Raw genomic sequence first — 16,869 nt, 5'->3', positions numbered from 1 at the left:
TCAATCAAACCTAGGTTAAGAACCACTGACTTTTATACGTATGTATGTTTGAAAGTAATGCTCTAAGATGTTTTTTTTCCCAAATTGATGGATGTTGCATGTTGCATTAGTAAGCAAAGTATTAAAGTGAAGTCACATCAAAGCATTATGGGTTAGGCGGATGACTGAATCCCTACTTACTGTACATGGCTGATGCACCTACCCTGAAGCTGACAACTGGGATGGAGAGGGCTCAGATGGAAGGATCTCCTCCTCAGTCCTCCTGTGAGATGGCACCTGCCCAAACATGTCGCTGCTTTCCATTGGTGGTGATGGGGACTGGGAAGCCGGATAGCTGGTTGCAGATGAAGCAAAGGCCATGTGGGAACGATAGCTAGGACTGGCTCTTCGGCTACCCTGGCCTAGTGCGGGTGAGGAAGAAGGGGAAGATCTCCTTGAGAAGGTGGCTGCAGAAGGAGGTACGAGGGTAATCTCAGACATCTCAGGGGGTATGGGAGTTTGAATGTTTGGACGTGGCCGGGGACGTACTACAATCTCGGGAGATCCCTCATGAGAACTAAAAGGGCTTTGGGTGAGAGGGGAAAGTCGAGAGGGCTGGAGAACCACCTGATGCCCACCAGAATCCATCCTACGAGCCTGTCTTGGACTGAAATGTGGGGTAGATTCAAACCATCGGGTATCCAGGCTACTAAGAGTGCTAGGGCTGATATGGGCCATTTGATCGGTGTAAGGCAAAACTGGAACACCTATACCGTGGCTTGTACGTCTTAGCTGCCCTAAATGAGCCTCTTGCATAGCTAAATGCCTGGCTGGAGAGCCATGAGGCCTGGTCTTGCTGGGAGACTTGCTTGAGTAGCTCTGCGGTGCTTCTAGTGGCATTACAGATGGATAGGTAGGCATTGGGAGAGAGGAGGTCTGGAAAGCATTAAGGGGAAGAAGAGGGGTTGGGGGTGGGTAGGGAGAATCATGGCGGAGATGCAAAGAGTGGTGTGGCGGAAAAATGAATTGGGGTCCCTCCACAGTCGAAAATGTAAAATCCATACCCCGCCAAAATTCTGGTGAATGGGAGGAAGAAGCCAATGTCAGAGGATAAGGGAACCCAGAGACAGCATATTGTGTGAAATCACCCTCCCCCATTTCTTCTGGAATCATAGGATAACCAAAAGGACCTTCAGTCAGGTATGGAGGGGAGGACATGACAGAGCTTATCGGACTTGTATCGGTCATGTAAAAAGGAGGAGGAGGATCGTGGTCCCCATGGGAGCCCAGGTAGCCATAGAAAGCCCTGTGATGGAGAGAGCCTCGGATCTGCCCTGTGGCCTGGAGTCGACTGCTCTCCATTATAGTCATACCTTCAAAGGGCTTCTGGAAACGAGGGCTGTAGGCTGGAGGCTGGAGGTAGGATTCATGACTGGAGATGGGTGAAATCTGGTGAGGCCGAAGGGGGGCCATCACAGGTGGAAGAGGCCTAAGATCGTCATTCTCTTCATCTGACTGGCGGAATTCAGGATAGAGATCAGATTCTTCCACAAAAGGAAAACCCTCAATTCGGCGGGGGTTGACAGAAAACTCTGCATCAGTGGGATCAATGACAAAGCGTCCATCTGGGCCACGGCTGATGAGTTCAATAGGGGTTGTTGCTTCAGCTTCGTGCTTAGAGATTGTGTATCTCTTGCTTGTTATTGCTCTTTTGGTCTTCTTGTACAGAGACAACTCCTCCTTCTTCCCTGGACTTGGGGGTGGTTTCTTCCCATGTTGGTCATAACTATCCTCAGATGATTCTGATAGGGAAGTCTTTGACCGAATGCTTTCTGGACTCGCCTTTCCTGACGATTGCCTGCGGAGAACAATATAATCCATGTGAAAATATAATGTATTCAACTGTCTAATTAGGCTGGAGCATTCAAAACCAGCTAGAAAACATACATGTCTAAGGAAGAACTAGCCCACTGCTACAACCAAAGGAATAGGATTAGGAACTCTATAATACATTAGCTGATTTACTTCCTGTTTTTTCTGTGACGAAATCCTGAAGGGATACACAAAAAAGGGAATCGCTCACGGATATACAATTCATGCATCAAAATGACAACAACAAACTTGTTTGTTAGTACTCATGTAAATATATTTTTGTCAAACACAGTATTAGAGACCAAAAAAAAAAAACATCACGTGGCACAGTGTTTACGGAAATATGGCCCTGCATGCAATTATTATTATTATTATTTTTTTAATATTTTTTTTTTTAAAGAGCTCAGTATTGTTCATTCGGTAATGTCATCATCATTGCTCTTTTCATTTTTTTATTTTTATTTTTTTTAAAATATATATATATATATATTTTTTTTTTTTTTGTATGTGGGTGAGTATGTGTATGTGCGTGCGTGCGTGCGTGCGTGCGTGTATTTGTTAGCTCACCAAAATCCTATTAGAAAAAATCCCATACCGTTCACCTAAACCGAACACCGCCGTCAGGAGACCCGAGGGGACCAAAGAAAACCAAGGAAGGTGAAATCCAGCACCGACCAGACACCACCCACCGGGCCACCCACCAGAATTCTTCCCCAACCCCAGAAACATCTAAATTCCAACAAATCCAAAAAAATAATAATCAGGGAGACCTCAAGAGACCGAAGGAGAGACTGAGGAAAGGAAGGAAGGACAGACGAAGCCGAGTGAGATCCACAGACACCAGCCTCCACCGATTCAATGATCTGAGGAGGAAGCAGATTGTCTGAGTTTCGATAGATGCTGGTGTGGTGGATCTGGCATGCATGAAAATCTCCACCAAAGAAGGGAGCCGTCGACCCCTGCCAGGACAGAGCAAGCGCAACACCTCAGGGCCCCCCAGGCCGCGGCAGCGCCAAAGGACGACCCCCGGGCCCCGCCAGGGCCACCGGCCGGAGAGCAAACCCAGGAGCAGGAGCGCCCCCCACACCAACACGGCCCGCGCCCCCGACCCAATGCAGCAGGACGGCCCGCCAGGCACCCCACCGGCCCCCAACCCCGTTTTTATTTTATTTTAACGAAATTGTTTTTTGAATTTTAGTTTTTGTTTTTTCGTTAGTTTTAGTTAACTAAATTAACCTTGCCACATACACATATACATGTACCATAAAATAAAAGTGACATAAGTGTCTTGTCCCTATTTTTCTGATACAATGATGGTAATATATGGTTCCCAAAATTGTTCAAAGTCTCTCAGTTTACCATTGGCAATATATGTCAGTCTTTCCAGTCCAATACATTCCGACAGTTCCTTTTTCCATTGTTTCAAAGAAGGCGCTTCCATATTCTTCCAGTTCAAGGCAATAGTTCTTCGTGCATGCAACAGTCGAAAATCCAACACATTCCCCTCCTTATTAGTACGTATAAAGTCCTTAGGATAAATCCCCAGTATACAAATCTTAGGGCACAGTGGTATTTTGGTTTTAAATACTTCTGACATAGCATTAATTATATCATTCCAGAATAGTTTTATCTTTAAACAGTCCCACATACAGTGAACAAGAGTTCCTTTATATTATTGGCATTTAATACATGCCCATACATACATACATACATACTCTTGTTAACCATTTTTATTGCAATCATTTTCAAAATAATCTTGTATTAATTGTTTGCTTTTGCGCTTTTCAAGCAAGCCCTATTCCATTTAGATTCCTCTATGTCGTCAAGCAAATCTCTTTTCTATAAATCAAGTTTATCTATGGCAGAGTCCTTGGGAGTTTGTCATAATCTGATTAGAAAATTTGGACAACAGGCCTTTCACTTTTGTGTTCCCGCTCAATTGGTGTTCATTTTGGTAAATGATTAAACATTGATGATAGAAAATTCTTAACTTGCAGATATTTATAAAAATGTTTTTGAGGAATTTGACATTTTCAGATAAATCATTAAATTAGAGTAATTCTCCATTGTTGTACAGATCTTTAATTGCATGGATACCTTTCGTTTTCTACAATTTAAATCCTCTATCTTCTCTGCCAGGTATAAACCGATCATTGTGCCATAAAGAAGTAAACTGAGACTCATTCAAGGAAGTACCCATATGTGCACACACACATTCTATAACCTGAGAATTTGCCAAATTCCTCAATAAGATTTACCAAATTAGGAAGGGTGTTGTTAAGATCTGTCAAAAATAAAATTATATCCTCTGCAAACAGGTAAGATGTTTTTCTGCTCCAATATTGACACCAGAAATTCCTTCTTGGGTTCTAACTATCACAGTCAATGGTTCCGAAGCTAGTGTAAACAGCAATGGTGACAGGGGACATCCCTGCCTAGTTAAACGTTGTAAGACAAAAAGTTGCAAAATATTATTATTGGTGAGAATTTGTGCAGTAGGATTCATGTACAACAATGTAATCCAATGAACAATGTTTTCTCCAAATCCATACTTTGGAAGGAGTTTCAAAAGATAGTTTCATTCTATTAATATATATCTATAAAAATATAATGTGCTTCATATAGCTTCATTTGTCCATCACTATTTGTAATGAGTGTCTGGTTTCCCAAGCAACCATATGCTGAAGAACATAGATCTCAAACTCAGTCCTGCAAGTTTTAGTTTCCCCTCCTCCAACACACCAGAATCAATCAATCAATTGGCTGTGGGAGACATGGAGAACAGGCTGGACAGGGGTACTCGAGGACCGGAGTTGAGATCCAGTGTGTTAGATCACCCCATCTTGCAGGCAGACATTTTGTGTGAGCTTTGTGTTGTCGCTGTCCGACCCCCTTTTCGCTGTGGTTTTCTCAGCAAGATTCTATGGTGCGGCTTTGTTGTCCTTTTCAGGTTTTTCATATGCTGACCACAGACGAGGTCTCGCTTACTTTATACCATTTTTGCACTCAGGTAATTTCTTTGTTAGACCCAAATAGGTTAAGAAGTTCACTCTTTGCTGTAATTTCTGTTTGTTAAAAAAGCTTTAGGATATGCTATTTATTTGTCGATGAGCTCTTCTTTTTTTCCTGCAGAGCGCCTCTGTTTACTGTAGTGGTTTGAGGTTTTAATTTACAACTAGCCTTTTTGGTTTTGATTATTTGTTCTGTTCGGGTGTCACTAGTTGCCAGTGTGTGTGTTGTATTTTGTCCTTTTCCCTGGAGCTTGGCGGTGTGATTCCGTTGGTATTTTTGCTTTTGCGGTTTTGCTATTCATTCAATTTCCAGAACCTGGCTCCATGAGTTTTGTTAAAAGTATTTCCTACCAACTTCTGTTTTGTGAAATCAATTTATCATAAGTTGATTGCCTGTCATCGCCTGGTTCCTGATTCCCCCTAAGTGACTACTGAGCCCGGGTGGTTTACTTAAATATTCTCTCATTTTGAATTTGATATCTGAAATACATTGCAAAAAAGGCTGGGACACGGGCATGTTTACCACTGTCACATTACAATTCCTTTTAACAACACTCAACAAGCACTTGCAAGCTGAGGGCACAATTTTTTTAAGCTTTGCAGGTGCAATTGTTTGCCATTCTTGCTTGATATACAACTTAACTTGCTCAACAGTCCGGGGTCTCCGTTGTATTTTGTAATAGTGTCAAACATATTCAATGGGAGACAGGTCTGGACTGCTGGCAGGCGAGTCTCAAACTTGCACTCTTTTATTACGAAGCCACGCTGTTGTAACACACGCAGAAGGTGGTTCGGCAATGTCTTTTTAAAATAAGCAGGGGCTTCTCTGAAAAAGACATTGCTGGGATTGCAGCATATGTTGCAATCCCAGCAAAATCCCAAAAACCTGTATGTACCATCCAGCATAAATGGTTCCTTCACAAAACACACAAGTTATTCAGGTCATGGGCACTAACACACCCTCATACCATCACAGACGCTGGCTTTTGAACTGATAACAATACGAATTGTTATTTTTCTCTCTGGCTTGGAGGACATGAAATCCATAATTTCCAAAAACAATTTGAAATAGAGACTCGTCAGACCACATTAATCTTTTCAATTTTGCGTCCGTCCATCTCAGATGAGTTTGGACCCAGAGAAGCTGGCGGCGTTTCTGTGTGTTGTTGATAAATGACTTTTTCTTTTCAGGGTACAGTTAAACTTGCATTTGGAGATGAACTGTGTTAACTGACAATAGTTTTCTTATATGTTACCGAGGACACATGGGAAAATGCTATACCACAGTGATGCTGGTTTTTAATGCATTGCCGCTTAAGGTATTGAAGGTCACGGTCATTCAACATTTGCTTTTGGCCTTGCCACTTACATGCAGTAATTTAACCAGACTAAATATATGAATGAAGAAAAAAATGGCTGCAGCTACCTTATTTGAGAGCCAAGGAAGATCAAAAAACAGGGTGCCATTCTAGCTAGGAATTCCACTGCAAACACACATTATTTGCGAAGTGCTGACAGACTGAGTTGCAATGATTAGTTTACAGCTTAGCTGGCAATTGTTAATAATAATAATGCATCAGATTTATCTAGCACTTTTCAGGTCACTCAAAGACGCTGCACAATGGATAAATTATTTATGCACTCACACATTTACACTCTGGTAGCGGTAAACTACATATGCAACCACAGCTGCCCAGACTGACAAGCATGGCTGCCAGTGTGCGCCTACGGCCCCTCCGACCACCACCAAACATTTGCAGCATCCATAAACCAGTGTGAGTGGGACTGGAGGCAATTTGTGTGAAGTGCCTTGCCCAAGGACACAATGACACATGACTTGAAGAGAGCAGGATTCGAACAGCAGACCTTCCGGTTACTGGACGACTGGCTCTACCTCCTGAGTCACTTTGCTTTGGGACATACCTGTGTGCCTTGGATTTTCATGTGAGTTTATTTTTGGGGTCAGTGGCAATACTGAAGATATAATTACAGAGAACTAGATAGCCCATGTGAATCGCAGAGAAGTACAAACCTCTGCCAATGTCTCCAGTTATATGATAACACTCCGCTGCACACATTTTGCTAGCAGAAAAAATCCGTAACGTGACATTGCATTTAATGTTTACAACTTCCTGGGGAAATTGCCGGTATACAACTTTTATCAATGTATCTATCTATCGATGTAGGCTTTCCTTCAGACTTTGTATCGATTAAGGAGTCTGATCCCAAAAAAAGTGTTGTCTCTCGCCGTTATGGATGGATATCCGGTAATATCTGTTTATCATTCTTAATGCTAATAGTTTCCCCACTTCCATGAGTATGAATTTAAGATATGTGAATTAAAATATATAATATATATATTGCCCTGCGATTGGCTGGCAACCAGTTCAGGGTGTACCCCTCCTACTGCCCGAAGCCAGCTGGGATAGGCTCCAGCAACCCCGCGACCCTTGTGAGGACAAGCGGTTAAGAAAATGGATAGATGGATGAATTAAAATAGTGTACTTTTCTACTTGACTGTAGATAGGCAAATTGATAGTTACAGTGTGAGATGTTTTCATTGTGAATACATATCCTCTATGTCAGAGGTGCCAAATCCAGGACCAGAAAGTAAAAATCGGCTTTAGCCTCAGGTACTAGTTAGCTAGCTCCCTAGCTAGCCCCCATGGTGCTCGTTTACTTGCTAGGGAGCTAGCTAGCACCCATGGTGCTCGTTTACCTGCTAGGGAGCGAGCTAGCATTAGGGGCTAAAGCCAAACTGTGGCAGGGTTTTTACTTTCTGGACCTGGATTTGTCACCTCTGCTCTATGTTCATCTGAGGAAAAACCACAAACAGTATTGTTGTTGCCTTGTGGGTGTATTTGACCCAGAGCATGCAGTTAGGTCACATTTTTGGACAAAAGTGCAGAGGTAAACACAGTGTGCAGTTTTTAGGGGATACTGTACAGTTTGGCACTCACTGGGCACTGGAAAGTTCAGGTGTGTACCTACTTGCATCCAGCCCCTCCCAATAATGCTCAATACTGGGAATGAGGCTATTTGGACTCCTGTGAAATTGGGGAGATCAGAAAATAAGGTGGTATAGAGAAGAAAAGGAGTGCTTGGAAAATACAGTAGCTTGGCACTGTTATATACAGTAGATAGGAATAGCTTGATAGGATGTAGAAATGTCCGGTCACAGACAGAACGACTGAGAGAACAGAAGTGTAACAAAGGTCTTTAGTATTAGGGTAACTGGGAATTTAGGGCAAGAGCAAGAGGGAAAGTAACGACTGGACCATAGCCTTTCCATACCGTGGAAGTGCAATACATGGCAGAAAACAAACATACACAACCTCTCCAAAAGTATTGTAACAGTGAGGCCAATTTCTATCTTTTTGCTGTAAATTGAAAATATCTGGTTCCTCAAAAGATGACAAGATATCAAAAGCACAGCTTTTATTCCTAGGTACTTCATCTGGATAAAATGCTTAACTAGAAACTAGCAGACAACTTTATACAGTACTTGGCTTTTCTTTACTTGAAATAGCTGCTGTGACCCAGTGACATCACTCAACATTTTCCTTTTTTAAATATGCTATTTCACGATTTTAACTTTCAAGTGTTGTTTGTTGTTGGGCGTTACCCCCTTCAGCATACTCTCTATAGTTCAAGTCTCACATCTTGACCAATCTAAAACAATACACTTCTTGCGCACAATTAACTCCTTTGTTGTTGTTGTTGTTGTTGTTGTTTTTAATCAGTTTGGTGCCATCTATCTATCTAATTGGCAGAACAAATGTTTCTGTAGACTTCTGAGTCCATTTGGCTGCTGCAACCATGTGTCATCAATGACTAATGAGCACATCCCAGAAGAAGCCAAGCAAGCTATTACTGCCACTGTGTGATTATAATTATTGTGTATGGTTCTGATTGATATTCAATCTTCATTCACAAGAACTTGTTTTCATGTTGGTCACACCTCTAGCTAGTGTCAATGGTCTTCTCTAGAAAAACCCAAATTTGAAACTGAGTGAATAATCAATACAATAAGACACACCTGATAAATAAAACACACCTGTCAGTCACCTGTTACAGTACAATACTTTTGCTCACATGAAAACTTCAATCTGGCTTACAGGGCATTTTCCCTTGGGGCGACACTTTTCTGGGGCTGGCCAATGTCGTTGGATCCCCCCCAAACCCAACCTCCTTCAAATTTTTGGCACACAATTTAGAGGGGGTGGCCCATTGTGTGTTGAAATATGGAGATGGGATGTTGGACACAGATAGAAAGACATCAATTTCCACGTAATTTATTAATTCTGGTCACACCTCTAACTGGGGTTAATGGCTATAACAGCTGTTATAGCTTTTTCAAGGAGATAACATCTTTTAAACTGAAGACTTAGAAATGAGTTGCTATATCAGAGGTCGTCAGAAAATACATGTTAGTGATGTGTCGGGTTGGGTTTTTGTTTATGGGTGTTCTTGTTTTTGTCTGTGGTTGGTGTTTTTTGTCTTGTGTTCCTGGTTTCTCCCTATGTCTCGTTATGTCTAAACACGTCCACCTGTGTGTGTCTTCCCTTCCCCAGGTCTCATTAGTGATAGTGTATTTAGGCCCCGTCCAGACGGAAGCAAAGCCGGCTTCTTTACTCAAACAAATGTCGTACACACAGAAGCATTTTAAGACTTGCGTGTGTCCAAAAGAAGACGCTGCGGACGTTTAACGGCTGTAATGTATATGCCAAATCTGGAGTGGCACTGTAGCGCAGCCACAGGAAGTTAATGGAAAGCGTAGAAGAAGAATCAGCGAAGAAGACAAATACTTTTTTCCCTAACTGTATTGCAATCTACAGAACAAACATGGCTTTGCATGTATCAAAACAACATGGAAAAGGAAAAACACAGAAGAAGTGAAGTTGTTGTTGACAGACTGATGGTTCGCGCGCACGAGAGAATTGGCGCATACGTCATCAATGTGCGACAATGCATCGTCATCAAGCTGCTACCATTTTGTCATCACTGGAGGAGTATCCTGCAAATGGTGTCCAGATGGACGCGTACGAGGCGCGTATTGAAATCTTTCCACTCTGGACCCCGGTTTCAAAAGTGATCGGTTTCAAGCTCCGAAACCACGCCATCATGTGGACGAACGGCCTGAACGGTAAGAAACTTGTGAAGATACATTGAAACTGGCTTTCGTGTGGAAGGGGCCTTAGTCTGTTGTGTTTGTCCAGTCGGTGTGGGTGCATTGCCTATGTTATGAGTGGAAGTTTGCGTGTCAAGTCATCGCCACAGCCAAGCAGTCCTTGTCACAGCCAAGCAGTCCTCGTCACAGCCAAACAGACATAGCCCCAGCCAAGTTATATCCACTGATATGACAAGTCAAGTCAAGGCAAATCAGGTCCTGTCAAGGCGCGCTCGTTACAGTCATGGCGACTAGTCTACTCACGTCCCGTCCAGTCATGGCGACCAGCCTACTCACGTTCCGTCCAGTCAGGGCGACCAGTCTACTCACGTCCCATCCAGTCATGGCCACCAGTCTTGTCTCGTCCCGTCCAGTCATGCAATTGGGTCCACCATCCCTCCTCCACTCACGGTCCATCATGACAGTGACGATTTCAATAAGAATAATAACAGAATTGGTTGAACTACACAAATCAGATGAAAAGATGGAGTTAGCAATAATTGCTAAACGAATATTTAGGATGTTTTTGATTATGCTTGAAATACAACTGCAAATTTTCCTTCTTTTTTTTTTTAACATGATGCTGTTATTTTAATTTGGTTAAACACATGTCTGAAGCCAGTCCAGGTCTTTCTTTTCTTGTTACCTTGGTAGGTCTTACAAATTAATATAAGCATTTTCCAATTATTATCACACAAAAATTAACCTTAAGGTACTGATGAATAGTCAGAACACAATGAAATAAGACAACACCAAGTGAGATAGTCCCACCTGATACACATATTTTTAGATTGTTGCAGTATTTCCAGGTATCTTAAAAATATTTGTATTTTGAATTATGTTTTCCAAGTGTTAGAATGAATGTACATACATTATCCCATATTTACTCTTATAGTATTGCAAAGTATTTATTCAGCGGTACAACCTTGTAAATTGAAAAAGATCTGTGAAGAGAGCAGAGCCCCATGAGAAGGATGCTCCTGCAACTGCAAAACAGGAACTGTGCTCTTATCACAAGATAGCGGCTGAAACACTTTGCGGATGAACTGTTGAACTTTGACTGTTGAAACCTTCAGCGCCGAAGAAAGACACGTCTGTATTATTATCTGCACAATGACTTATATCCGTGATGGTTGCTGCTGTGTGTTACCCCAACCTTTAGAGCAGCAACGACTGTGTAACAAGCGACCGCCCTAAAAAAAATAAAAAGAGAGGGCTCTGCAGAGTGTGCTTCAGAGATTGAAACATCTCTGTCCGTTCTCGCAAAAAAAAAAGAATCTAAGTCTCTTGTCTTCCTTCCTTTTCTGTTGTTTATTAAATGTTCTAGGTTGACTGAACCTGACACAAAGTATAAACTTTTCAATTTACCATTTTATCAATTGGAATAATCCTAATCTCTTCCTGTCCAGTCAAGACAGGCTGTGGAGGTAGCAGTTGAGGAGAGAGAAGAGAGACTACATATGATGTACATAACATATATAGGCCTACACCTCACAACAATAATTAGAGTTGGGCTTGGGATAATAGTAAAATAACTTCATTTTGGCACCAAATAAATTACATGTTGGTTGTTCTCTGCTAGTTATTCGGGTAATGTCTAAAACAAGAATTCAAGGGTTGATTTTTTTGTTGTTGCCCCAGTTGAGTCCTGCATGCTATTTTTCAAGTTGTGTATCCAATCCAGATGTTTTCAGTCTCCAGCAAAAATAAAGGATTTGACCTCGCTGTTCCGATATTAGTGGATATATGATCAGATTTACGTATATCAATAGTTATTTAGAAGTAAAGAGATTGAAAAAATAAGTGTGTGCGTTTTTTTGTTTTTGTTTGGAATTTATCATCCCTACATGCTTGGATTGCAATTCACTTTAAATATACAGATTTAGGTTTTAAGGGTGCTAAAGCTAAAGAGATTAGTATGATTCCCATCACTTGTCTTGTAAACTTCTGCTACTGTGATCAATGTAATGCTTCGTGTTTTACTCTGCTGGGCCTAACAGTTGTTGTTGTTGTTTATTTTTTTTAAAGTGCATGTAAAGTTTCTGTTTGTAATATAAAACAAGCCTGTTAGGCCGTTTTACAAATATCAGTGAGTTGTGTGTACTTACGGTGTTGCCATACTTTTTCTTAAGTGGGTAATGGAAAGAGGCGGATCTGGAAGAAGAAAAAAACGGGCAAATTTCACTGGTTCATATGTCATTTTGTTTAACAACTCAAATATTGTAGAAGAAATGGAAAGTAAACACATTTTTATGCTTGGCTGTCTTTAAGATGATATAAAAATGTCTCTTAAATCAATCAACTCAGAACATTTACACACATTTAGCCTTCAGGAATACTGTACAATTCCGTCTAAAAACTAACAAATATCATTTATTGAGATTTTTTTTTTTAAGATTTACAATTGATTTCCTCACACAAAATATGAATTTATTGATCCAGATAACAAACGGAAGGCATCTACAACCCAAATTTACTCTACAAATAATCTTTAAAGAAACATTTTATGATTCCTTACTATTTTACAAGAGGGTTACTGGTTACAATAGTGTTTCTGAAAAAAGGTCTTCTGTGTGCATATACCTATTAACGTTATGTTTTTTTGTAAAGCTGAATGGATTTTTTTCCTTTGCATTTTTTTGGTCAATTTTACTATTTTTCCTGCAAATTATTAGACCTTAAGCAGGGGTCACCAACATGGTGGCCGCACACACCATCATAACCCCCAAGACAAGTAAATAGAGTGCACTTATATATAGCGCTTTATCTACACCATGCCCAAGGAGCTTTACAAAGCCTCACATTCACCCATTCACGCACCTGTGGACTTGTTGTAATACCTCCCCAGAGATGGGACATTGTGATTTCCTAGGAACGAGATTTATATAAATAAAGTGTACAATATTGATATTTATCCGTTTCCTACTGTGTTAAATATTTTTTGATAATTACTGTGCGAAATCATGAACATAAGCAGTGTATTACCATAGAGAATATACATTATTATTAATAACATACTATTAAAGGTAATTTGAGTGACCGTCTTAGTCCAGGTGTGTGTATGAAACTGGTAACCATTCAAATTAATCTGTACCCAAGAAGTATCTCTCAGTTTCAAAAAGGTTGATGATTCCTGCCTTTAATGTTCCTAAGTATTAGCTACAATAAAACACTTGCACGTTTCCCTCACCTTTTTTCCTTTTTAGCTTCCGCCTCCGCTGCTTATTGACAAAGCAGGCTGCCATTGTACTGAAAAGGATGGCTGCAGCCAAGAAGCAGATGGTGGCCACGATGCCCGCCACAACTGGTCGCGCCAACCCTGATTCCTCAACCATCTCTGGAGGTGGAAAGAGGTCTGCAGAGTAAGAAGAAGAGTCATGTCATTAACTGATTAACTCCTAGCCATTTTCACTGAAGCAACCCCCTTCGCTGCCGACTGTTTTACTGTAATTTTTAACTGATTTTGCAAGGTCCAAAGAATATTCTGTTCTACTGCTATTAAAACATGGAACCTACTAAAAGAAAGATGAGAGTCTTCTTTCATCAGGAAAAAAGTATATATGCAACTGTTTCCATTTTTTAGCAATTAGCATTAGAATATAGCTAAGTTTCATCATTATTCACAAACTTGTTGAAAACACTGGCAAAAAAAGCTTGTTGCAACATGGCCCTGGCTGATCTCTTATACTCTACTGCCACCTGCTGGCCGTTTTTTGTAATAACTACCATTGCCTGAAGCGACCTCTTCAGGTCAGAAGCTGCATCAAAGCCTTTTGTATGCTCTAGCATAAAAAATATACATAAAAAAATGTATAAATATGTTTTTGAAAGTGCAAGACAAAGTATTAAAAACGTATTCATACATTTTGGGGTTTGAATGAGTTAATAGTAAGAATTTTTTTTTTGACATGGACAAATATTCTGAATGTCATAACCAAACATTTATTAAACGCTTTAGTTTAATGCATATAGTTATGTTTATTGCTCAAACACAACCTGTGCTACCTTTAACATAACCAATCGAGCATATATATATATATATATATATATATATATATATATATATATATATATATACACATTTTCTAGACTTTTCCATCCATCCTGGAATCGGATCAAATCGAATTGAATCAAATTCCGTACTGTACTTGCATAGTAAGCCTGCTGATTAGTTTCTCCATTCCTGCCACTGAAAAACATCCCAACAGCATGCTGTTGCCACCACCGTGCTTCACTGGAGGGGTGGTCGTGATCAGGTAATGCCTGGTCTTCTTCAAACATAATATCTGGTACTCACGCCAAAGAGCTCAATCATTGCCTCATCACACGAGATATTTTTTTTATTTTTGAGATTCCTCCAGGTACCTCCAGGCAGGATGCAAAGTGCTTTTTAAGAATGATTATATAGAAGCCTGATTGGTATATTGATGTTTAATGGTTGACTTCATGGTTGATTTTTCCTTGAAATGCTCTTATGGACTATGGACCCTTATACAGTATATATTAGTATTTTTTATTTAGAATAGAACATAGAGAACAGGTCAAAAGTTTAAACTGAGAAAATGTATAATTTTAAGGGAAAACTATGTTGATTTTAAAAGTGAAAGAAGTGGACTGCAGGCTGGCCATTTCAATACCCGGATCCTACGCAGCCATGATGTTGTAATTGGTGCTGCATGTGGTCTGGCATTATCTTGTGTGGGAGCATATGTTGTTCTCGAATATACCTTTCTGCATTGACGATGCCTTTCCAGATGTGGAAGCTGCCCATGCCACACGCACTCATGCAACCCTATACGATCACAGATGCAGGCTTATAAACTGAGTGCTGATAACAACTTGGGTTGTCCTTCTCATCTTTAGTCAGTATGATATAGCGCCCCAGTTTTCCACAAAGAACTTTGAATCGTGATTCGTCTGACCACAAAACAGGTTTCCACTTTGCCACATTCCATAAAAAAAAAAAAACTGGCCCAGAGAAATGCCTGCGCTTCTTGGTCTGCTTTAGAAATGGTTTCTTCTTTGTACTGTAGACTTTCATCTGGCAACGGCGGCTGGCACGGTAGATTGTGTTCAACCACAATGTTTTCTGGAAGTATTGCTGAGCCCTTTCTGTAATTTCCCTTATAGTAAGCATTCCTGTGCCGTTTAAGGGCCCGAAGATCATGGGCATCCAGTATGATTTTTCGGCCTTGACCCTTACACACAGATTGTTCCAGATTCTCTGAATATTTGGATGATGTTATGCACTGTAGATGATGATTACTTCAACCTTTTTGCAATTTTTCGCTGGTAAACACCTTTCTGATATTTCTCCACTATCTTTCTGCGCAACATTGGAGGAATTGGTGATTATCTACCCATCTTCGCTTCTGAGAGACTGCCACTCCGACAAGCTCTTTTTATACTCCAAACAAGTTGCCAATGGACCTCATTAGTGGTAAATGGTCTTCCAACAGTTTTTTTTTAAAGTGCAATTGACTTTTCCAGCCTCTTATGTCCCAACTTTTTTGAGATTTGTTGGCACCATGAAATTTACAATCAACATAGTTTTCCCTTAAAATTATACATTTTCTCAGTTTAAACTTTTGACCTGTCATCTATGTTCTGTTCTAAACAAAATGTTGAAATTTGGCACTTCCACATAATTGCATTTAGTTTTTATTCACAATTTGTATAGTGTCCCAACTTTTTGGGAATTGGGTTTGTAGAAAAAACGTGCTGTGTAGAATTTTGAGGAAACAAATCAATTGAATTAATTTTGATCAATTAGAGGCTGCCACATAAGATGCGGAGAAAATACTACACTGTATCTTAGTCAAGACAGTTTTGTGTCTGCGTTTCTGAATCAGCATTACTTGACACAATGCCTTACCTGTACTGGACACGCCAACTATGTTGCTAGGCTCACTGATCGTGTCATCCATGACGGCCATGACGCGGAACTCATACCAGGCCTCCTAAGAGAAACAAGAGTGTCAAGGTCCAACCATCATTAAGAATTTACAAGTGAGTTGAAACCAAGCAAAGCGAACATTCATTCCTGATTTCAGGAACATACTGTACAGTATATTGATTCAGGCTTCTGTTGTGAGAACTTTTACCACGGCCCATGGGAGTTAGCACATGACAGCCCCAGTGGGGTCTGTGCCCTCATGTTCCACATGGACATTAGCATTTTGTCAGCTGCCCTTCAATAGCAGTCACTGGATATGTCCAAAAGGTCAGAATAATAAAATAAAATAAAAAAACAGGATGAGATGTTAAGATGACTTTTGTGCTTTTATGAGCGCTCTCTCGAGATTTGTTTTGTTGTTTTGGGAGAGTTAGGAAATCGACAGGTGGGGGGTTTCCGGGTTGTGTGGGAGATTTAATCTTGGCCAGCTGTGCAATAGAGACATCGTCAGTGTGAGCACTTGTTTCATTGGGTGTTTTAGCCTTCAAACACTACACAGCAAAAATTGGAGAGTTAAAATTGCAGAATTAAATTTGTGGGAGTTCATCAGAGGTGGAAAATCCAGGTCCAGAAAGTAAAAACCCTGCCACAGTTTGGCTTTAGCTTCTAAGTGCTAGCTATCTAGTTAACTAGCACTTGCCAAAGTTGTGGTAGGATTTTTACTTTCTGGACCTGGATTTAGCACCTCTGGAGTTCATTTTAACCCCCATAGTGTCATTTTTTAAAAATGTTTTCAGAGTTAAATGGTGTGTAGAGACGGTGTTATTTCACAGAGTTTATTGGCTAGAGTTAGATCAACTCCACAGTGTTAGATTGGCTCCGCCCTTCACCTGCTCATCTCCAGTTTGAGAGAGACAAGTCAGCGCCATTTTCCACGTCCC

General features: G+C 40.6%; 1 protein-coding gene across 6 annotated transcripts in view; it reads right to left on the bottom strand.

The window, feature by feature from the left end:
• Positions 1-16,869, bottom strand: part of igsf9bb (immunoglobulin superfamily, member 9Bb) — a 133,330-nt gene that overhangs the window by 11,107 nt on the left and 105,354 nt on the right. For 4 of the 6 annotated variants that reach the window (XR_015097383.1, XM_086098332.1, XM_086098333.1 and 1 more), the window contains exons 15-19: positions 15,908-15,992; positions 13,223-13,387; positions 12,853-12,900; positions 12,141-12,186; positions 203-1,837 (exon numbers count right to left, since the gene is read on the bottom strand). Coding sequence is in view for 5 of the 6 variants with exons in the window: in XM_086098332.1 (XP_085954458.1) it covers positions 203-1,837; positions 12,141-12,186; positions 12,853-12,900; positions 13,223-13,387; positions 15,908-15,992 (1,979 nt within the window). In the remaining variant the exon portion in view is untranslated. The remainder of the gene's footprint in view (positions 1-202; positions 1,838-12,140; positions 12,187-12,852; positions 12,901-13,222; positions 13,388-15,907; positions 15,993-16,869) is intronic. The other 2 variants (XM_086098335.1, XM_086098336.1) reach the window with 1 other exon arrangement.

Source organism: Leptonotus elevatus, chromosome 16 (assembly GCF_054856555.1).
Source record: "Leptonotus elevatus isolate MCC_2025b chromosome 16, RoL_Lele_1.0, whole genome shotgun sequence".
NCBI classification, from domain to species: Eukaryota; Metazoa; Chordata; class Actinopteri; order Syngnathiformes; family Syngnathidae; genus Leptonotus; species Leptonotus elevatus.
The sequence above is the reverse complement of the archived record's forward strand: the minus strand, read 5'-3'. Positions and strand labels throughout refer to the sequence as shown.